The sequence below is a fragment of the Polyergus mexicanus genome, unplaced genomic scaffold (genome assembly GCF_030449975.1).
Source record: "Polyergus mexicanus isolate NDT 795.1 unplaced genomic scaffold, iyPolMexi1.0 SCAF_23, whole genome shotgun sequence".
Lineage (NCBI taxonomy): Eukaryota > Metazoa > Arthropoda > Insecta > Hymenoptera > Formicidae > Polyergus > Polyergus mexicanus.
The window spans coordinates 4,236,921-4,260,556 of record NW_027223343.1 but is presented as its reverse complement, the minus strand read 5'-3'; the positions used below and the strand labels follow the sequence as shown (position 1 = coordinate 4,260,556).

Here is a 23,636-nt window from a genome sequence, read left to right as displayed (position 1 = left end):
GTGAAAACGACTGCGGCATGCTTCTTGCGATTTATGATCTCGATAACTAGCGTTTTATTCATGGAACGGGCGCTCACCGCACTTTCTGGTGACTAAGTAACGGCTGGTAAAGAAAGAAAATAATGTGTGTCGGAAGACGGATTGTTCTGATCCACCGTCACCGGTACGACGATTGGTACGGATACGACGGCAAGAATGGAACGTGAAAAAAATATTAATTAAACATGGAAGGTTCTAAGCGCGTTGAAATTTAAAACTATTGGAATAAAATTGCGTACAATTTTTGATTTATTGCGAGAATATTTCTTATATATAAATAAATCTACTTCTCTCAATAAAATATGAATAATGATGTTGAATGTCGCTGAGAAATCTAATCTGGAGGAAATACTCGTGCACGTATATGACGAATAGTTGAATTTGGCGGAGATATTGCAGGGAGAGTCGATATATTATCGCAACTCTCTCTAGTCGGTGTTCTGGACTGTCACATCGCGATAGTCTGCAACCGCACATCATTAAACACATGCGAGGTATTAAGATCTGGTTTCCCTCAACCACCGATAGCTGTCCTAAGTTTTAACGGCATCATTTGTCTATCCAAGTTCCCCGGTGTACATGGATTAATAAACCTCGTATACGCAAACTTTAAGCATTATTCTATCGTGATAAATCTGTAGATTTAAATCAGACTACGTAATATAAAATATAATTTTCACTATAGTAAAAGAAAAGTCATTTTCTCAAAGACAAAAAAGAAGAGTCCTGTTTTTATATAAAATATAAATATTTCTTACAAATATCTCGCGCATCATCTATCCTTATTATAAGATTAATATTTAAGACAATCAAATTGAGCGTTCTAAAATAAATTATCCAATTTCTCTGTGTATATGTATGAGTATGATCCTCTTAACAGTATCAGCTATCAAGACGGTAAAGAGCGTTCGAGAGGAGCACGACTTTGCTTGCCTTTGCGAAAACGGCTTTTCTTCCAAGATATCGGAAATTGTATTTGACGAGAAGAGCCCTGCTTTTGCGGCACGAGAGTAAAGAGGTAAACGCGATCGATAGTCTATACAAAGAGAATAGTGATATACATTAAATGTTTAATAAATATATTAATAAGATTATATATTCTATTCTGACTATATAAAACGATAAATTTAAAGATAAATATATCCAAAAATTCAATATGTACGAGCAATATGTAATCCTCTATATGTATTATAGGAAAAATGAAATCGAAAAATACGACAAGATAAGTGCATGAGCAATGAAAAGGTCAAATATATCCTGATTTTCGTTCCTCTCTATTTAAGCGGGGCCATTATCTACTTTATATATTCGTTCAACCCATCAGCAAATTGCAAACATGCAGTTGCAGTCGCGTCATGCAATTTACAAAATTTATTTTGGAATAAATTTGTCGGCGAGTTTTCGTAAACCAGGGCAATTTACACAACGACTAGATCGTCAAGTTTCTGTTTTTATCCGGCTAATTATTTCCATTGATCAGACCAGTGCACGAGCAGGAGTGCACGTTTCACTCGTGTTATTTCATTCGCTACGCGTATTCTCGCAAATAAAATCAACAGGACAGGAATGAAGGTAAAAAGGGAAGTATGTACTTTTCGCGATACTATACTATTGGGGATTTGTGAATGCGGGTATATTATATGTGATGCGCTTGCACGCCGAGCACGTGCCTAACATATTGGCGGATTCGCCCGAGTTGCAAATTAATATTTGATTTTGTCTTGTTGCGGCTTAATCTATCTGCCGTCACACCGAAAATACCGCTGCTGCGATTATACATAGTGAAAAGGCGCACACATACGCTGTCAAAACTCCCAGAGTTTGAATTCAATTATTTCTAATGATGCATAGGAGTTGAATAAAAATTCAATTTTCCTCATCAGTATACATATAATTAGCCTTCATTCTCCGTTATATCTAGCGTCCATCAAATACCGTGAATAGCGTTTCAATTTATGGCAAATTGAAAAAAAAAAAACTTTGATTAATTCCGATTAATACGGAAAAGAAATAATCAACGCATAATTTAATTTGTCAGAATACTGATTGGATTATGTACGAAATTCGCGTTCGCAATATATATATATATATATATGTAGCAAATGCGAATATCTATGGTTATATATCTATGGTTGTATGTATGAAATAGAATGTGTGTGACATATGTCTCGATGACGAATCGATACACCTGCTTGCAAATGTTTCAATTTGTTTACACGTTTCCGTTTCCGTCAGCCAAAATCCAAAACTCTCAATTGTCAGCTATAAATCGCAACAACCTTGTGGAAATATATCATTCGCAGTGTTTCGTGAGAAATTGCTTCTTCTCATAAAAATGTCTCATAATACAATATATCTTTGATATTATATAGGGTACATATAAAATCAGGTATTTTCTTTTCGACAAATATTGTATAAAAAAATATATATATAAATACATATGTAATATAGAGAAATAAAAAAGTTTATTTAAAATAAAGATTTTTAAAGATGGTAATTCAGTATATTCTTTTTCAATCTTACTAGCAACACAATCAAAATAAAAATTAATTTAACGCCGCGCCGCGCTTTTATCATTAAAGGTACATATGTATACTAAATCGAGAGATAAATGAAAATAAAATCTACAAAAATGCATTTTTTTTAGAATCGTGCACAGGCTATAGACGAACATTTCTGTTAAATTTAGCGTCAAACTCGTACACGTGCGGCTTCATTCTGCGAATCTATTTCAAATCGTATCGAGAGACGCCCATACACGCTAAAAGATAAAGTGGATTTATCAACTGCAATGGATAAAAGTATTAGTTTTATATGCTTCATCCAGCAAATGCAAATTAATATTTATCTTGATCTTATATCTGGAGCTCAATAAGTATCTCAGTGAATGCATTTGAATGCATAACGAGAAATTGTAACGAATTGTTAAAGCAAAATTTCGTTTAACGGAGCGAATAATCGACAGTATTTCTACAAAATGGTATATGCATTTACCAGATATAGACAAATAAAAACATAATTTAAAACTAAATTTAAAAATGGGCTTATTGATGAATAACTTGTGAGAAACAGCAATCTTGTTAACGTAATAGTTATTTATCCAAAAATGTGACCAAAAAGCGTAGTAAATCGTTCAGGAAAACAACAGAATGTTTGATATGGAAATATAATAGTTTACGTTATAAGCCACGTTGTGATGCGACACATAATACCGATGATTAACCGTTATTATCAAGACTGTGTATTATGAAAGTGTAACAACGATGCTAACCATGAGATAGGAGGGATATGAATATTCATCTGTCGGTGAAAATGAATATAACTCTTGCGCTAATACGGATCGCTTGAATCAGTTTTCGCTCTCAAACTCGCGAAATTTGTTCGTGTATAATTCGCAGTTTTAATGTCAGAATTAAACTCGAGAAAAAGAAAGAGATGGAGAGAGAGAGAGAGAAAGAAAGAAAGAGAGCACAGTGCTACCTATCGACTATAACTGTACCTGACTGTACCTGACTGTACCTGACAACTGTTTCCAACACATTGTTTTGTCGTTTTGGTGTGTGCACGACAACGATCGCGGGGCGATAGGCGCACAAGTACACAGGTGCAGTAGCTAGAAATAGATGGATATTTAACGCGGCGGAGGAATTAATTTAAATGGCACTGTTAGAAAGTTCGTCGAGAGTTGCCGCGTTAAATGCCCCTTTTCCATCAGCAACCCTCAGAGTTAAGGAGTTTTCTGGTCCATTCAAAATCGGATCGAATTCGAGAATATCTACCGATGCATAGATAGATAAATAACAAATTATGTTGGTAATTGTACGAAAATGTTTATAAATATATTTGATATTGAGACAACATTTAATTTAGCAACGTTGTGACAAGATTTTATCGCATACACATTTCATTTTTTACATAGGCAAGATTTATTAAAAATTCGCATACTACGATAAATTTTTAATTACCTTTCATTTAGAAAAATTAATAAATATATATTCTCATACATTATATTAAAAATTATTATGCTTACATAGAACATTTCTTCATTTCATATTACATTTCTATAACATAACAATGTATGTGTATGTAATATCTTTTTATCCATCTATGCCAAAACATGTCTGAGAAAAGGTTTTTTTCTATGAAAGTTGAGCTTATTTATTGAATTTTGTTGTATCAAAAAAACTCATGATAAATGTATCGTCGCATGTAAGTGTATAACACTTCTTTGGAAAAACTTCTATCATGACGAAACATATATGATAGGGCAGGTGCCAAGATGATCGCGCTATCTTTCTTTATAATGTTCATCGATCTTGACGCGAAAGAAAGAACCGTACCATTGTCTCACGAGTCGAGGGCAAAGATTCTCGTCGAGAGCAGAACTTCTACTTTCTAAGAAAAAAAGCATGCCACGAAGAAAGTATGGAACACGCCTTCTTTGTGCGCATACCCCTGGAAAAGTTTTCGTGATCGAACTCTTCGCACGAGAGGCAATCGTTAGACTGGATCTTACCATTGTAAAATTCGCTATTGAATGTTCCGTCGCCATAAAGACAAACTCCTCTTATCGGTGCGCTTCTCTGATCCCAGATAATGATTATAAATGGATTGTCTGCTTCCCATTCATCCCCAAATAAATAATACAATGCTTTAATTTAAATTGCCTCGAGCGAATCACCTAAACTCATTAACAAGTTTCTCTATTCATGAAAGCTACTTCGCAAAATTGTCACCGGCAATAGCGACGTGAGAAGTGTTGCTATAAGATTATGTATTATTAAACAAAAATTAATTAAGGAAAGTTATAAGTATACATATCTCCATATGTGTGTATACATAATTGATAGTTCCAAATTATATAATAACTTATAAACTTATGTGCGTAAAATTCACAATTATACTTGCGTCAAAAATATTATAGTTTTAGGAATATAGCTTTTAATATAAATTCAGAATATAGATGTAGCGCTTTCGTTATAAGTTTAAAATATAAGTTAAGTAAAAACGTTTAACTATAATCGTGGATGCTAGAACGTTATTACATTCTATGTTGAACATGTTAGTATAATATAATATTATTATACGTCATTGTTTGTGACGTAGAAAAAAATTATCGTCACATAAAATATGTAACGTAAATATTGAATGTATTAATAAAAAATTTCATAATTTTATTTATTGTCAAAAATATAAACTATAGTTCATAATGTAGTAAATTTTCTTTTTCCATATAACAAAATTTTTTAAAATTTTAATTATTTTTCAATTGAGAAAAAAATATGAAGTTTACTATATTTAGCGATAAAACGCCATTAATGGAATAAAATAACAATATTTTTGTCTCTTCATATATTATACATTAAACACAAAGGCAAAGATTAAACCAAGAATCATCCGTGAAAAATACTATACGAGAAAAAATAGAATAAAAAAGAATAATTCTTTTTTTCCACGGGAACAATCACGAATGTTATTCTGCAATAATATGAAAATATACGAAAGATCGTGTGGTGGACATTCCCCTGAGATTATCATCGCATACATTGCAAAATGATATGTAAATGGAAGGACTTGTGTTGCATGGGATCTCAACGGAAAAATGCATTTCATGCATTTTTAATAATAAAAATAGAGTATGTTAGTTATTTAAATTAAATCTTGGTAAAATCGTTACAACTATAAAGTTTTCATACAAGAACATGTAAGAGTCTAACATAAGTAGAAGTAAATTGCACGATAATTACATAATAATTACTTTAGAATTATGAGATGACTATTAATGTACAATATTATAAATCTGCTACCGTTGATTCCTTTGGCTCACAAGTCATTGAATTGCTCGAGATTTCACTTCGGTTGTTAAAGAACGTATGTCTGCTGATCAAGGTTTCTGCAGAGCGAGGAGCACTCTCGGGAGATAGTGTCCGAGAAGAGAGTGCGATGAAAACAAGTGGCCGAGAAAAATCAAGAGAGCAGTTCGACAAGCGAGAGGAGTGGAATGCTCGGCAATGAAACGTAAGCGGAAGATTGCGGAGTAAAGGCACTCTCTTGAGATTGCCGGTGCACATGCTCGATACTGATATCACAGAAGAGAAAGAAAGAGAAATAAAGAATGCGGCATCCACGAAGATTGCAAAATATTGCATATACTTTTAGTCGATTTTCTTATCATCGATTATATCGTTTATGAAACAATGAAAAAAATAATAAATTTTATAAAAATTATTTCTCTCTTTTTCCCTTTAAAAATTAATTATTAATCTATTAATATATTAATAATAATAATAATATATTAATTAATATATTAATAGATATGTATCGTTAACATTAATATATGCAAGTTAATGATTATCAAAAATAGAGTGAAATAGCTTCCGAATTTCAAAAAATATATTTTTTCATTTTTTTATGTATCACAAAATACTTGGTAAAATTAAACGAAATGTTAAGATGCATAATATATCTTTGAGATATTTAATTTAAAGAGTGCCATTGCAAAAGAGAGAGGAAGAGAGATGAAGAGAGAAGGATAATACCGTTTGCATACGTGTTTATATTAGAAGACTATATACAGTATCTCAACGTGGTTTGCTGAAACATTTGACCGCAGGGTAGATTTAATGAGCTGTACCCCTATCTCAAGCGAAGCACAATTACCACGTAGGGATAAATGTAGGTGGCTTCACCAAACTCAAAGACGGTTGTTTTGCCGTATTACGCGTGAAGTATCGTAACTACCGCAATTGGAACATGTTGATAAATACACAGATGCACAATGGAGATAAATTTGCGGCATTACTACACGTATTCCATTCTATCTAATTTAAGCGTGCAATTTCGTAGTGGAACTGCATGTAATACGATGTAGGATATACGATGCAGGAAAACCATTTTCAATATTCAGAATGATGGTTATCATATGAAATCGCTTTTCATTCCATAAATTTGTTTCTTTCCAATTGCAATTTATATTGCATTTTGTATTGTTGAAGAAGACAAATTTCAAAATATCCCGCTTATCATATAATTGCAAGTTCTGGTAAAATTTTGCCACTAACGAAGTATTCATGCAAATGTGTACGCTCAATACATTACATGAGTGTTGATCATAAAATATATAAGAGTTAATAGTATAATTCTTCACAAGAAATTGAAATACTCTGACAATCTTGTATTTCTATCCGACTTTCTTGTATGTAGCGAAAATTTAATTGAAGATCGATATCAATACACATATGTATATACATATGTGGCAGCGCTTTAGAAGTTCAATTTTATAAATATCTATTTTATAATCTTAATAATTATTTAAACATATAAATTAATATCACTAAGAAGTAAAATAATATATTCTATTTATTCGAAAAAGCTGTTCAATTTATATCCAATAATATATCCTCTAATCATTAAATATTCAATAACATTGATATTAAGTTATAAGTTTGTAAATTTTCCATGGAAAAATGAGAAAATCGATGCTATGTTTATGAACAAATCTATTGATTCTCATATTTTAATATATCCAGTATATATATATATATATATATATATATATATATATATATATATAAAGATAATCATACAATATACACGAGTGATAAACGAGCGTTCCTTTCCATTGAATATAGAGATCATTTACTGTAGCTTCACCGGAAAAGCGGTCCTCTAGAGAGAAACCGGCAATTCCCCGAGATTTCCCGGTTCGATTTGAGAGATTATCATACAAGCTAGGTGTCTATTTATGTGGAACAAACGATGGCCTGTGCGACGGACGTTGCTGGACGGTTCTGATTGAAATGTGCCCAGTAATTTCCGGTTATTTGGCGCATACAGTTACGCTCGCGATGCGGTGCATTAGACCGCCATGACGCCGGCAACGTTTGATATGGTTCTACCATGGTCCATTTCCATCCACTGCGTCCCGTATATCGACATCGATCAACGTCGACGAAATCGTACGGAGGCTTTCGCGATTACAGAGAGTTAATATCTCGCGGGGCTTTTAATCGATCCTTTACAAAATGGACTAAGTTGTAAAATAATTACATGAGATTCGATCAATACAGGGAGCTCCCATTGCTTCTTATATATTGCCTTATAGAAATTAAATTCACATCTCTCTCTGGTAGTAATAAATTTAGCATTTATAATTAAATGTTTCTATTGTGCCTTCGAAATTATATTATCTTTCTTTTAAAATTTTTTATTAAAAATTAAGTCACAAAATAATTTATTATTAATGTCGTTCCTGCTTTTACTTGTTACTAGTTTCTGTATTATTATTATAGTATCATTATTTCTGCAATTGCATCTTTTTTATAAATTTTAGAAAATTTCTTAGATACTCTAAGTAAATATAATTTTTAATCTATAAGTTTTTTATAACATTGTTATCTCGCAAGCAAGACATTTCATTAAAGTTAGTAGAAGATAATATCCTATCTATCTCATCGAAATTACTTACGTTAATGAGATCCAGCTTCTCGTCATCTAACCTGCAACAAAAATGAAAGATAGTCCTTTAGATAGTTGTAACGGAAGGTAACAATTTCGCTAACCGACGTTGAAATGCCGACCAAGGATGCCGGGATGAACTGTAATAACATTAGAACTCGACAATGTACGAGGTGACTCGTCGACGACAGAAAACTGTGCTCCTGGTCGTGCCCCAGTCCAACCTAGCAATTTCAAAAGTTCGTGGTAAACTGGTGGCCAAAACTAATTTTCCAACTAATTTCCGAAATAGGAATCCCAAACGAGAAACCGCTCTCGTAGATGACCGAGACATTACGCTCACAACACGTGATGCGTACAAGTTTAGATAAAATCGTGTAAGGCAGGAAGGAGGAATGTATTCCATTCAATTGTATGCACATTATTTCTAATATTTTTTACGCACCTCATAAATTTGTAAACGCACACTTCCAATCCTTGGGTTATAATGTATAACACGTGCAGGAAATATATAACAACACTATTCTCGCAAATTTCAAATATTTCAAATAATATAAAATACAAATTTTAATAATAATAAGGTTGTAACACAATCTTCTCTTTCTCTCTTTCTTTTTCTTTAGTATTTAATCTATTACGATATTATTGTACAATACATTACATTTTGTATATTTCTTTAAAATAAAAAATAATTATTATCTTTGCATAATCGCACTGAGATTCCTCATAAGGCAAGATTCTCACTAGTTCTCCTCATGCTTCGTTAATATTAAACCCGATCAAAGTTCGACTTTCGAGCTTCGTTAATCAAGACAGACGATGTGCAAGCGAAACCAAAGTATATCCTGGAACGAACCTTCTACTTAACTAGCTAATTCCTCGATTAACATTTTAATTACCCGGTGCACGAAGCGAAAGTTTCAGCGAGCTGCCCTAAGCTTCCACGAGAGAAGAAGATTAGAGTCTCGTTAGGATGGCGCAGATCTCCTACCCCATCCTATCTACCTCCACATTTCATCCTCAAATCTAATTTGACCCGATATATGTTCAAGAAAATTATTCGTCGGCGTATCATCTTTTGCCCGGATGAACAAGTTGCGAAAAATGAAGCGGGAACAAGGAGTGTCAAATACTTTTGTGAACGAAGCGCAAAAGATTTTAATTACAGTGAGAGATAAAAAGATGCAGTGTGTGCGATGATACGCGATTTCACTGTGAGTACTTTCATGATGACGCTTTGTAAGGAACATCAAAAGACAAACGGTCATTTTTCCTTGTCGCATATTTCACGACTGAGAAACTTGAAACAATTTGAAGCGTTGTGAGTAGTTTTTTTATAGCAGCGTAGTTCTTTATATTATTTTTATCGCTAGTTTCATTTTTCGCGCGGCAAAAGAATTCGCATCTTACTATGTTGATGTTTCGCGAATTCTTAAAAATAGAAATTAAAACCAGCACAAGTATATGTATATTGTCCTAATTTAAATTTTTTGATATTTTTTACTAGATACGAAAAAAAGTGTACAGAAAAATTATATATGGACAAATATACTATGCAAACATTAAAAAATGTTTTTTTTGCGCTAATTATCACGTATTTAAATTATCGTGAATAATTTTGAATTGATTTTTGTATTTTTGTAATATTCAAAATCTCATCGAATTTACCATGTTGACTTTAATTCTCGGTGAATAACAAAATATCGAATCGTTCCGTCCGTTTGTTGCATCATTTCATCGTTTTTCTAGTATTCATAATCCAGACTTTCTTGATATTATTATATCATGTTATATCGATTTGCATATAATTTTGATTGAATCGATTTTTTACTCGTAATGTTATTGTACAAGAGATAAAACTCGAATTATTACAATTCAAAACATTATTATGCAACTGTTATTTTTAATACGTCTCAAGAGAATAAACAGTGGAGCGATTCATTGTTTCAAATAAATAAAACTGTATTATGAGAATAAATTTTACGCATGAGTGTTACGTTTCTCGCGAGAGAAGTGACATCTCTGTAAATAGAAATTTTCGTCAGCGCGATAATTATGAATGCTGACAATAAATGGTATATCATCAAGATTAATGAAGATAGCACACGCACAAAAATCATTATACTGAAATAAATTAATCTATTAGTCAGTCAAATATATTTGCTTATTTCAATTACTTCAAATTATCCGCTTCAATTTATAAATTTATTAAAACACTATAAGCGGTATTTGGCGACGCACGCGCGCTATTTATTTTGCGTGTATGTGTGTATAATTATTCACACATAAATTTCAGTTCTCCGTTTTTTCGAAATAAATTAAATGAAATTTACACACACTTAATATTTGAACTGTCAAATGCATCGCTCAGTTACGACAGGCTTTTATTGATATAAAGTAATGCACAGCGCAACGTCGAGATAACCAATCAGTATCGCAGAAAAGAGATAACAATACTTGCAAGCCTTTTTAAAAGTGGATATCTTAATGAGAGCTACTCATAGCATATTAAATATTAACGGCATAAAATATTATAAAATCCATTTAATTTTTATAAATAATAATAAATAAAAATAATTAAAAAATCGCGATATCTCTTACGATATTGGTGAGAGCGTAAGAATATTAAGAGTTTCCTTTATATCTCGTGGAATGCTACCCAGAACTCTAAATAAGAAGCCGAAATTACGACAAAAAATTTACCTTTAAAATATTTAAAATTAATTAAAAATATATACTTGTATAAAATTTTTCACGCGACGACACTCAAGCAGGAAAATAGTCGTGCGAGACACTCCGTTGAATTCTTTCTCTAAACGTGATCGCGCGATCAGTATCGGGAAATTATTTGCTATTAAAATATAATTAATAATTAATAAACTTTTATAAATAATATGTAATTACATATATATATATATATATATATATTACGACGATAAATCTCGAATTACATATTTTGTAATTTATTCATTTAAAGGAAACCAAATTAATATAACGATAATATCCGTGATACATTAATCATTTAATAAATAATTGATCTATAATTTAAAATATTTATATAATTTAATATTTCCTATATATTGTATATTTTATAGTACGTAAAATATTTTGGCAGCGAATTAGAACAATACCTAACATGGGCCTTGGTGACGTAAACATTGACGCGCGTCAACATTGTTTACGTATCACGATCTTGTTATCATTTATACAAAGGCACTTGAATAGAACTGTAGTGGGGCGAGACGCTCAAATTCCTTTCTTACGTGTTTATTATCATTCGCGCGGCGATACTCGAGCAGTAATGTAGCGGTGCGAGACTCCATAAAATTCCTTTCCTAAATACGATCGCGACAGGTATCGAGAAGATTAATAATTAATTGGTCGTCGGTACCGTCATCGTGCCGCGGACGGTTTTCGCGTCTTTCGCATCGCGTCTCTTTTAATCGAGGAAAAAAGGGATATCTGCGATATAGTTAATCTCTCAATTATAAAATATATTTTTCCTCTCTCTTAAGTTATATATTATTTTACAAAATTATATTATATATTGTATAAAATAACCCTCCATGGGTACACCTTGACGTGGTGGAGTGGCTTCAGTACCTGGACGGTATGCCTTAAGGTCCTAAGGGTCCTCGAGGTTTACTGCGAAGGGGAAACCAAGTACCCAGCGTCGTCGTTGCTGTCATCGTGCCGCGGATGGCTCGTCGTATCGTTGATGCTGTCATCGTGCCGCGGACGGCTTGACGCGTCGTCGGTACCGTCATCGTGTCGCGGACGGCTTTCGCGTCTTTCGCGTCGCGTGTCCCTACAGCATTGCCACGAGTCGCACAATGGCTCATACGTGGCACGCGCATTTGTGCGTTGAACGCACATTAGTGCGTCGTCGTTGCCGTCATCGTGCCGTACGAGCAACGATGCGTCGCGTTGTCGCGGTATCGCGTTTTCGCGTCGTCGCGTCTTCGCGTTGGACTTTTATCTCGTTTTCACGATTGTCACCGAGAATCATACTTTGTCGCCGACTAAATGGGATGTCTCTCAGCGTTGCAATTATTAATATATTAATACCTATTAATATAATTAATTTTATATCAATATCAGTTAATATTAATACTATATTAATATTATATATTATATAAATATTTATGTATTAATAAATTTAATATATTAATGTAGGCGCAACGTTAAAACGCCTCAGTATCGCGGCTGAGGTGAATGCCGGCCGCGTAGCAACGTATGTTCGTGCATAGTATAGATGCATGTTCGCGCGGTTAATCTTGAACTTCGGTTCGAGAATCGGCTGTTGAGGGCACGTTCTGCTCCGACGAACGGTTCGGCCCGAATCGGTTAGAGTTCGGTCGATTGTTTTGGAATCGTCGTTAATGGGTCCCTTCTCTTGTACCGTCTAACAGCACATTGTAGAAATACTAAAATGTTTGGCATCTGAGGAGTCGGCTGTTCTAATTAGGTTCGATTTTCGCTCGCTAGAGAAGTTGATCTCCCGCTTTCGAAATGCTAGATTGTTAGCACGTAGAAGGTGGGTATCTTCATTCTCGACCCGTCTATCAGCCTTACGATAAACCCGGCTCAGTCTGTATGATAGAGACTTGGTGGTTCGTATGAAATCGTTCCTAACGATGTTCTAGTCGGCCCTCGATGGGAGCAGGCGCGGGTCAAGAGTCGAGCGAACCCCATTCGCGATTATTCCATCGATCGATTTCGTCTTCTTCCGCTTCCGCTTAACCTTTGCTCGAAGTAATCGGTGAATTCCCGACTTGTCGACTCGAAGTGTGATTCTCACGTGAAGCGGGATTCGATCGTACCGAAATTCGAAAGTGCGCGGGAGTGTCGCGTTCAAAGTATCGCGCGTATAAGTGCGGAAGTAATATTTTTTAATAAAAGTGCGAGGGTGCCGTTTAAAGTATCGCGCGTGTAAATCAACCTGAGAGGAGGAGGAGGCCTAGGAGAGGCATCGGGCACCGATGGAACAACCCTATGGTAAGTAATTTGTTATTTGTATTTTAATTATTTATTAATTGCGTACAATTTTCGTACAATTTAATTTAAACAATTAATCGCGTAATTTGGCTTTTTATTTATATGATTTAGACAAGAGAGAATTAGAGAAAAAGATTTTTATATGAAAGCTATAATCTTGTAAAAGTTTTTATTTTTAGATTATAGCTTGTATATGGAATTATTAGTAGTAATGTTTCTTTTTCAAAATTTATAAAATTATTTTATTAATCTGCTTATTATTGTATGCATCGAATATAAAATTCAATGCGTATAATAAATTTTTTTAAATATTAATTATTTTGAACGCTGCTACAATTTGGATCTTTTATTTGTATGTTACAGAACAACCCTGATGTTCTGAGAGGAGGAGGAGGCCTAGGAGAGGCATCCTGCATCGGCGGAGCAACCCAGGGGTAAATATTTATTATTTGTATATCGGTATACGCGCATTAATTCAGTTTCATTATTTGAATGAATTAAACAAAAGAAAATTAAAAAGAAAGACTTTTGTATAAATGCTATAAAAGTTTCTATTTGAAGAAAAATTCTTTTTATAATTTATAAAATTGTTCCATATTTATATAGAGCTTCTTAGCATCAAATATAATATTCCGCACAAAATATCAATTATATTTTGGACGCTGTTATAATTTGGACTGTATATTTTACAGATAACGTAGCCTCAAAACCAACAACTCCGCTGTTGCGCAGCAGTGCCGGTGAGTGATGAACTTTATTTTATTTTGAGATAACGGATTCGTAGATATTGTAGATATTGTAATAATGGATTAGTAGATATAAATGTAGATTGTAGATTATAAATAGATCCGTTGCCTCAAAATGGATGGGCTAGAATAGATTAAGTTATATAACTTTCAATATATAGATTTTTTTTAATATGCATTAAAACATATTAAAGTATAAATTAAAGCAAAAATTTGAAAAGGATGAAAAATATTTTTTTTCGATTAATAAATTTTATTTAATTTGTTTAATAAAGAAGGCGCTACAGTAAATTTATTAATTATATGAAATAGTAATAACTTATTCTTATATTGCGCTAAATTTATTTTAATTTTTTATAGCCCATTCATCTATATTATCATATCAATTAAAATTTTGCTTTAATTGATGTAATGCCAAATCATCAATCTATTAAATTATATATTGTAAAATATAAATGGTTTATTAATTTTATTTTCATATAAATTATATATTATTATAAAAAAAATATTATATTATTATAAGAATTTCAATCGATTAATTTTGATTGATAATTTGTCATTATATTCATTAAAGTAAAGTTATATTAAAATGATGCATGACAAACAGTCGTAATGTCTCACGGCCGTAAACGAGCGTAAAATTACGTTCACGCACCGGCGATAATAATTAACCGGCAAGAGAAGGAATTTTTCTCCTTCGTTGATCTTCGATAGAGATCGAAGCAACATCTCTGGTTAGATGTAGCCAGAATGAATATGGTCAGGATCAACCAAAGGTAAGCCCAACTGAATCCAACGGAAGCAACATACGGTGCATACTATCAGGAAACGCAAGTAGGGCACGCGAGTAAGACACGCGAATAGGGCACGCGAATAGGACACGCGAGTAGGATACATACTTAATATTTGAATTTCCAGAATTAATATTTTAGACAGTGAAAAAGGAAGGGAATTATACAAAAATTACTTGTCACTCCATTTCATATTTTGCAAAATAATAGAAATGCTTAACATTTCTGCAAGTTTAATAAATATCAGCTTTTAAATTACAATGCTAAAATACGACTGCAGCAATAAAAGCCTGCGCATGTAGGGAAAACGAAGTTTCCACGATAGAAAATTTTATTGCTAATGTAATCGCATAGTTTCGAAACAAGCTCATTTTTAATCATAGCGCGTATGCTGCCGTTAAAACTACAGAACTCAGATTAAAACGGCGATGTATTATATCGTTGATTAAAAAAAAAAAAAAGAGAGAGAGAGATTCATCTATATTCCTACTAAAGTCGCTATGTAGCGTAACTTACACCATTTCATTCGCGCAAAGCATTTCCAATTCACGAAGCATATCTTCTGTGTCCTTTGCTCTTGGCTCTTTCGTCGACCCTTTCTCTCTGACTGTTCATCCATCCCTCTACGAGTTCCCACCCTTTCCTCGCTTGTATCTCAAATCCGTTAAACTTTTTGTTTCAAACGCGTCGCACCTTCTCTTACATACGAGCACGCGTATACTCGATGCCGTTTTCATTTCGGCTGAGTGCACTATTTGTAGTTTTGTCCGTAGGTGATCAAGATACTTAATCTGTATGTGCGCGAGTATAGGCGGCCTACTCTTCCGCTAAATCTTCCTCCATCGCTCCTTTTCTTATACCAGATAGTTTCAGCTAATCCATTCTCAGCCATCCGCCTTTCTCCCTCCTTTCCTTCCATTTCTGTTCCATCGAAATCTTCCTAGTTTTTATTCTCTCATTTCTCTCGTATCGCATTGTTCTTTTACCTTTTTCTTCTTTTTTTTCTTAATTTTCTATCTGTTTTTCACTCTCTTTCAATTAACATATTGATTTCTGTATTCTTAGTATTTCAGCATCCCCTGACTGCTTTTCTCATTTTCTTCCTTTTACGTAGTTACTTTCTTTCTTTTCCGTGTCTTTATCGCACTATTTCCTTTACATATAGTATGCAATTTCCTGTACATATCCCACGCTATCACATATATCCTTTACATCTCTTTCAACTTTTACCCCTATTATATAAATTGATGTGCTGGGTGAAAGCTTCTCTTTTTTCGCATCCTCCATCACGTCAGATTTTTATCATAAGATCACACAGATATCAGATGGCAAATAATGAAAAGTAATAGTATACTATACATTTGTATAAATTTTGATATTGCGCTTGTGTAAAAGATATGGTCTATTTATGAGAAATATCAACTACAATAAATTTAAGGCAAGAAGAAAGATTAATATTGCATTACGTGCTTTTTCTCATAATTGTGATTCGTTGGTATCGCGCGAATCTTCTGGCAACGATGGTGCGGAAGTTTGCATAGGAAGAGAAAAAAAATTTAGACAAATGTACTTGATTTAGCGAGTTACTCGAGACGAATTACGTAGCAAAATCAAACGAGATACCATTCTCGTGTTTTAGCGTCGCGGAGAACAGCGTGTTGATTTAGGACGGTAAGTTATGATCTCGTGTACGACTGCAGTGCCGTAGTAATATCGCGTAGAATATGGAGGCGCCAGATAAATTTCAGTAGCAATTAGCGGCCGTCGCGATAAAATCCATAATGTCGCACCGTCGCGGAGTCGCGCGCAACGCCGAGAAGCGCAAGTATGTTAATTGAGTGTGAATCTGGATACCTACCCCGCGATGCTTCGCAGTAGCAGAGTTTTGATCAAGTTTTTACGATTAATTATCGCGTCTAGTTACATAACAGATAATGCCTACGAATATGTAGCGAATCAAATTAATTATTACAATTTACGACGGAACATTGGCAGGTAATGTTTATTTTTATAACATAACTTTGAAACTTTTTAACTCATATTTAGAAACTGTTATGTTAAAAATTCGTAAATAAATTTATTGTAAAAATCAAAAACACACGTCACGATAAATATTGAGTTTGAAAACTGATACATTTCACTGGTAAATTTCAATCTCGTTTGAAAAATATTATACAGACAAAATATGATTTTTGATTCAAGTTTCTATTGAAAAAATATATTAAAGAATAATTATATCGGAGAATATATAGGTAAAAATTGTGATTGATCATAATTGTTAAGTTGCAAAGTTTCAGTTTTTATTTCTCGGATTCCACAAATATTCCATATGACCAATTTCAACTTAATAAAACACAAAATGTAAGCGACCACTCGTACATCTTTTATCTTTGCAGTTCAATTTCAGTCAATTTAAATCGCGAAATCGTATTATTCGCGGTCTTATCTCTTGGCCACCTCGTAATTGGATACGAAAACCGCGCACTATGCACATATACTCGCTACATTAACGAAATCAGTCATCATTCGTAGCACAGAACACTGAAATCTGACCGCGGTGCTAATGTCCTGCAAATTGCAGGCCGCGTTACGGTGCTGGATTATTGATGACACAGAATGACTAGGACTATGCGTCTCTATTATCTTTACGATCTGCAAATGGGGATCGCGGTCATTCGTTGCCTTGGATAAATATGGCGGTTCTATGCGATCGTTTCAAGCTTAACGCGTTCAAATATCTCCCATTTGCCATCTATTGCGAAGGATGCAAAAGCGAAATGTTGCCGGCAATTAACAAATGTGCGTTAATGAAAGACATATGAGATATTGAAAAAATAATGATAATATTTAGATTTTTAATCTTTTATTAATATCCGTAGTATAAAAAATGATATTATATATATACATATAATATTCATAATTCTTTATGCCTGTATATTCGCCAACATAAGTGTAGTGGAACGACTTTTAGAGAATAAAAATTCATGTTGCCACTAAAGAAGAACGTTTCCTCGCGTAATCGCGCGCTCTATCCACGTAAATCCAAATCTGCTGAATTTCCGCCGTTATTCCCGGCATAAAATTCTTTTAACCGTACTCATTTTCCCTAGAAAACATACGCTTTATGTTGCGGTAAAAGTAGTAGTACTAGTTAGTCGCAGCAGCTTCGTACATCGAAGAGAGAGAGAGAGAGAGAGAGAGAGAGAGAGAGAGAGAGAAAGAGAGAAGGAGGCAAGTCAACGTCCCATCTAAAATCCTCATTAGAATGCAAGGAAGGTGCGTGAGATACAATACAGGAGGCTAAACGACAGTTACGCTTCGCCGTCTCTTCAAAGTCTTTGAGCGCTCGAGCGCGTGTGCACGAGTAGTAAGATTTTTCAAATGAGAGCACGTTGTCTACCCCGTTACCGTTGTTGTACCGTTACATCGTAGTATCTCCGCTTTCGGACCGCCTATTGTCGCGTAAAAAACACCCTCGCGTAGCGAAAGAGCTATTTACGCGAGATAAAATCTCCTGTGAGGCACGCGACAAAATAGAAATATCAAGAATATATGAAAATATGTCCAAAAGCTTGCACATTTTCACACAATTAAAAATATATTTCTTATAACGTTTACGATATGAATGGCTTACGATCGAATAATATAAATTATCAATATAAATTAGGTACAAGAGTTTATGAAATTTTACGATAAGCTTTTATATGGGCGGGGAGCGTGATGAGCTATTTTCTTGACAAAACTAATACAATAGTAAAAGAACAGAGGGGAAGAGGTTTTGCTCAGCTTTTTTAAGCAACGATGCATGTGAAAACAATTTTCGCAATTTTCATAGATCGCTTCAACGCGTCTCACAGGGCTTACCTATCTAGAAAAATTCATCGTAAAACTTTAAAAACTTGCGTGCCTTAATCATTAAGTTAGCTGGCTGGCTTTTACTTTGTCCCAAAACAATCCGCGCATGTTGCATCTTGCTAATTAGCATGTGTACATGGATAAATATTTAGATAAATACAAGAATTAAATTTTATACATTTATATATTTTATTAATATTTATTAATAAAAAGATACTGGATTGTTACTTTTTTGTTCGTGGATCTGTCATTTTTTTCAAGCTCATTGTCAGAATAATTGATATAATATATAAATGTTAAATTAAAGTAAATATAATGTTCTTGTATAAAAAATATATTATCCCTTTATATAGAAAATGTTGCGTTTATTATGTACTTTGTATACAAACAGAGTGTCTAAATTGCATTTCTCTCTCTCTCTCTCTCTCTCTCTCTCTCTCTCTCTGCTTTAAATATCAACTACATATAGATACATGGCGTGATTATTGCCAGACCACGGGTTACAACATCCGTGGGCAAGAATTTACATACTCGGCGACGTATGCGCGCGCACAATTTGCATTTATGTAAGTGCATAATTCGTTATGAAACGCGAACACAATGACTATTAGCTCCCAAGATTAGTCCACGTCGAGCGACGATGCGCAGCGCCCTGGAAATTCTATTGTTCGCAAGTGACTATTAGATTCGAGAATATTATTCAGCCTTTATTCGAATGAACTCGGAGACGAATTGTATGTTGTCATACGGTGTAGGAGCGCTCATATAAATGCAGAATCTTTGTTATTTAGGTTATCGAGTTATATGACCAACATATGCATATAGTATGCGATATAGTATGAAGTAAGAAAGAAATTTGTGTTTAATAAAATAACTTTAAACGATTAACAATTTTCTTGTTGATATCCAAACTAGAGATAATATGTGATCGCAATCCGTCATTCTCTAGGTTTAACTATTAATCACGTATCTACTTGGGATGCTGATCTACACGACATATACCGCATTAGACAGTGCAAAGATAGATTAGATGTTTATACAGTTGCATATCGAATATCTCGAATAGATGTATCGAGAGATAGTGTTTACGATATTAAACAGATTGACATAACACATCGCAAATGCTTGGTCTACGTTTCCTTATAAGAAATAACGTATTTGTCGCATTTTTTTTCAAATTCTTAAACGCTCGTATGATATTTGTCATAAAAATGGAGTGCGATCAATTAGGGGGATCTCTCTACATTCTTCTCTGATCAAATGGATCTTCTCAATAATATTTTTAATAGTTCATATAAATTAATAAAGAGAAAATCACAATTCGTGCGAGCCTGCATAGTAGCGATGGAATAACTTTTTCATTTTTTTCATGTATTTTTTCAACATAAACATATTCTTCGTTTCGAGCGGCCGTAACAGATTGCTGACTCGCGACTGTTTTATATTTAAGACAACAGCTCGCCGTGAATAAAGATCGCGAGCGGGACTTAATGTCGCGGCAGTTTAACGCGCGAAACGACACATCGATCCTTTCACACTCGTTTCGCAGGCTATGTGACATGGTCCGCCATGCTAAACGCTTTACCGCGTTATTACTGTCCCGTTCCACGCGGGAGAGCACGCGGACGCGCCATCTCATCTTTTACGTTGCGGCAACGTGACACCATGAAGAAAAAGTCATTTCGCCGGCCGTGCGTTACGGGCGGCCTGTAATCGCTTCGGCAACATTTCGCGAGATAGCGCGAGTTAAATGAGATTTTCATTTCGCCGAGGAGAGACGGTATTTACGCTGTCGAAGAAATATTCTTTCGGACTACGGGATTGGTACTTTTCGTTAGCGGAGGAGCGCGCGATTATGCATTATGTATTTATTCATCGGACGATCGAGCGCGCGCGCGTTTTGATATCCGACTTTCAATCGGCCTCATTGAACAAGAGCCGCTCGAGAAATTTGTCGACGATGATGACGGACCTTGCGACAGCCCATCAAAAATTCATAAGCACAGTAATCTACTTTCTTCGTCTCGCGCGCGCGCGCGTACTCTCCCGGCCCTTGGTCTCTTTCACCTTTACATTTTCCACGGAAGAAAGCTTTACGTCGGGTCGTGTCGACGTCGCTACGCTTTAACCTCCCTTGTCGGCGGAGATTTAGCGTCGCGATACGAGAGAGCGAGCGCTTTCCCAAGGACAGCTTAAGGAATCGGCAATGGCCGGGTTTATACAGGCAGCCGAAACATCGTTTACCCGATAGACCATTCGTCATGGCAACGATAACGAAAACTATTTTCCACCATCCATTACCGAGATCGCTTAAGCTGCATCGCTCAAACCCAGTATGATCTCGCTAAAGGGGCTGCTCTTTTTCCATTAGAAAAAAAATATTCCTTTAAGATAACGACTGCGTCGTTAGTGCAGAAACTGCTTGTAAACGTGCGATAACTCGGATCGATCGCTTGTTACTAAGGTGTTTCTTTTTAAGGTGTGCGGCGGCAACATAATGACGACGTTTCTTCAAAGTTTCTTTTATTTCGTGGCAGTATTATTTTCGCATCCGTGGCGAATCGACTCGGCGAAATCACAAACTTTATTTGCTGGTGCATTAGAGCCGCCGTGTACCTTGATTGCATCCGCTAGACGTGTAGCTCATAAGATATTGCCGCTCAACAAACACAAAACAAAAGCAAACATCGTCAAACAATGCGATTCTATCTCGCATAAATAAATGTCTCTGCACATTCATAAAAGTTTGAAACTATCCAACAAAATCAGATCATGCCAAAACGTGTAATAGAGTCGCGTAATTAATAAAAATGAATTTAGATTTGAATCTTCGACTATTTTTTTATAGATTCAATCTCGCATATTACATTTTGACATCACTCTGGTTAAGCATCCTCACCACAACAAATTAAAATAAAACATATGCTATATACTAGCTTAATGAAGGTTTTGACATCTTTCCTTTCATTATCTGCCTTGCCTTACATTATCATTATTATGATAATGTAAGGCAAGACAGATAATGAATCGATCATAAAATATAATTTAACTTGTGACTTTTGCAATCAGTGTCTTTCTTATCTACATAAAAACAACAAAATACAAGTTCGCTATATTAAAAAAAAAAAAGAAGAAAAAAGAAGCAGAAAGATTGGGTATCGTATGCATAATAAACATGAGTCAAAGAATATAAAATCGAGAAAAAGCGTATACGCGTATAACATATACCGACATGAAACTTCAGTATATAATTTTTTACAGTGACGTAACATGGCTATAAAAAAAAAACAGGGTTGTAAAAAAAGTCTTGTGTACCAAATGGTATCGCTACGTTCAACTTTATTTATTCATAGATTATATCTCGCTCGTGGCAGTGCATTTGTCGCGGTCTCGAAATATCATTCGATAGCGAATGCCTTGTAATTAAAGCTTATCGTACTACGCGCGTATGAAGGAAGGTAAAGCAAGTGGGTTATCAAAGTTTTTCAATTCCAGATTCCTTTAGAATTTCAGATTACCGCACGAAACATGGTTTGAGAATTATTGAATCATAGGAAAATGTTTCGCTCACGTACTTGCGAGCTTTAGATCTTGAGCAAATATCACATTGTTACCGATAGATAACCATATATTACCACGAATAGCTGGAGAGAGATAGAAAGAGAAAGAAAGAGAGAGAAAATATATCATGCCGCCATCGGTATGGAAAGTCAGCGAGTAATTTAATAATGCCTGAGGCAGCGACGACTCCGTCAACCTTAACGACGAACTTTCTCTCTCTCTCTCTCTCTCTCTCTTTCTTTCTCTCTTTTCCACCGGTTTAAATACGATAATAACGTAAGTAGCCTCGCACCAGTGTAGTCGTAACAGCCGATAACAGCGACGATATGGTAACTACTCCGGTGCTTTCATGAAACGATTCCGGATAGTCCGCTGGCAATACAGATCTCATAAAACACTATGGGACAATGAAAACGACAGGTAAATGATATCGTTTTGTCGATATTTCATATGAACATCTCACGCGCTTTGCAGTAGCATGTTAAATATCGTCGTGCCTTATGCAACATACAATTCGGTGCATTGATTGCTCCGCTGTAAATAATAAATATAACAGAGTGATTTTCTCTCGTTCCCCCTCATTTACAATGCAAATATATATTTTGTAATGCGTGATGTTTTCAACATTAAAAAAATGTAACGCTAATTGTATTCTTAATTTTTAATAGATGTTATATTGACTCAGATTGAATATACAACAGCTTTAAAATTCAATAATAACAAGTTTATTTTCGTCAAAAAATATTAGACTATACATCAGTTTGTAGAAAGAAAATAAAAATTTAACGAGAAACTGTAATAAATTATTAACTTGATTTATTGGAAATATCTTGTTGCAATGCATTATCTCAAATATATTATAGGATATATATTATAATATAAATGACGGATTGTAATCTTCAGCTTTGGCTCAGGACGCGGCGGATCGCTACTACATCGTTGACTCATACTACTGAAATCGCGATCTTTGTATTTTGGTGCGTTGTAATCATTGACTGATTATTTGGAAATTTCAATATGTAAAACATTTATGTAATTATCATTAATAGTTATAAAAATTTGCCCTTTTATTAACAGTTTTTAATAGAAAATAAATGATATCGTATAAAATTTAAATCATGATATTTAGCTTTATTAGCTGGCTCCATTCGCGACCACTATATCGTTGACTCATACTACTGAAATCGCG

General features: G+C 34.4%; 2 protein-coding genes across 2 annotated transcripts in view; one reads left to right on the top strand and one right to left on the bottom strand.

Moving 5' to 3' along the window:
- Invadolysin (leishmanolysin-like peptidase, invadolysin) overlaps positions 1-23,636 on the bottom strand; it is a 250,924-nt gene that overhangs the window by 46,649 nt on the left and 180,639 nt on the right. The window contains exon 4 of the mRNA XM_070313160.1: positions 8,507-8,537. Within this exon, the coding sequence (XP_070169261.1) occupies positions 8,507-8,537 (31 nt within the window). The remainder of the gene's footprint in view (positions 1-8,506; positions 8,538-23,636) is intronic.
- Positions 12,079-23,636, top strand: part of LOC138942716 (EEF1A lysine methyltransferase 2) — a 194,726-nt gene continuing 183,168 nt past the window's right edge. The window contains exons 1-3 of the mRNA XM_070313165.1: positions 12,079-13,494; positions 13,858-13,928; positions 14,187-14,234. The gene's annotated coding sequence lies outside the window, so the exon portion shown is untranslated. The remainder of the gene's footprint in view (positions 13,495-13,857; positions 13,929-14,186; positions 14,235-23,636) is intronic.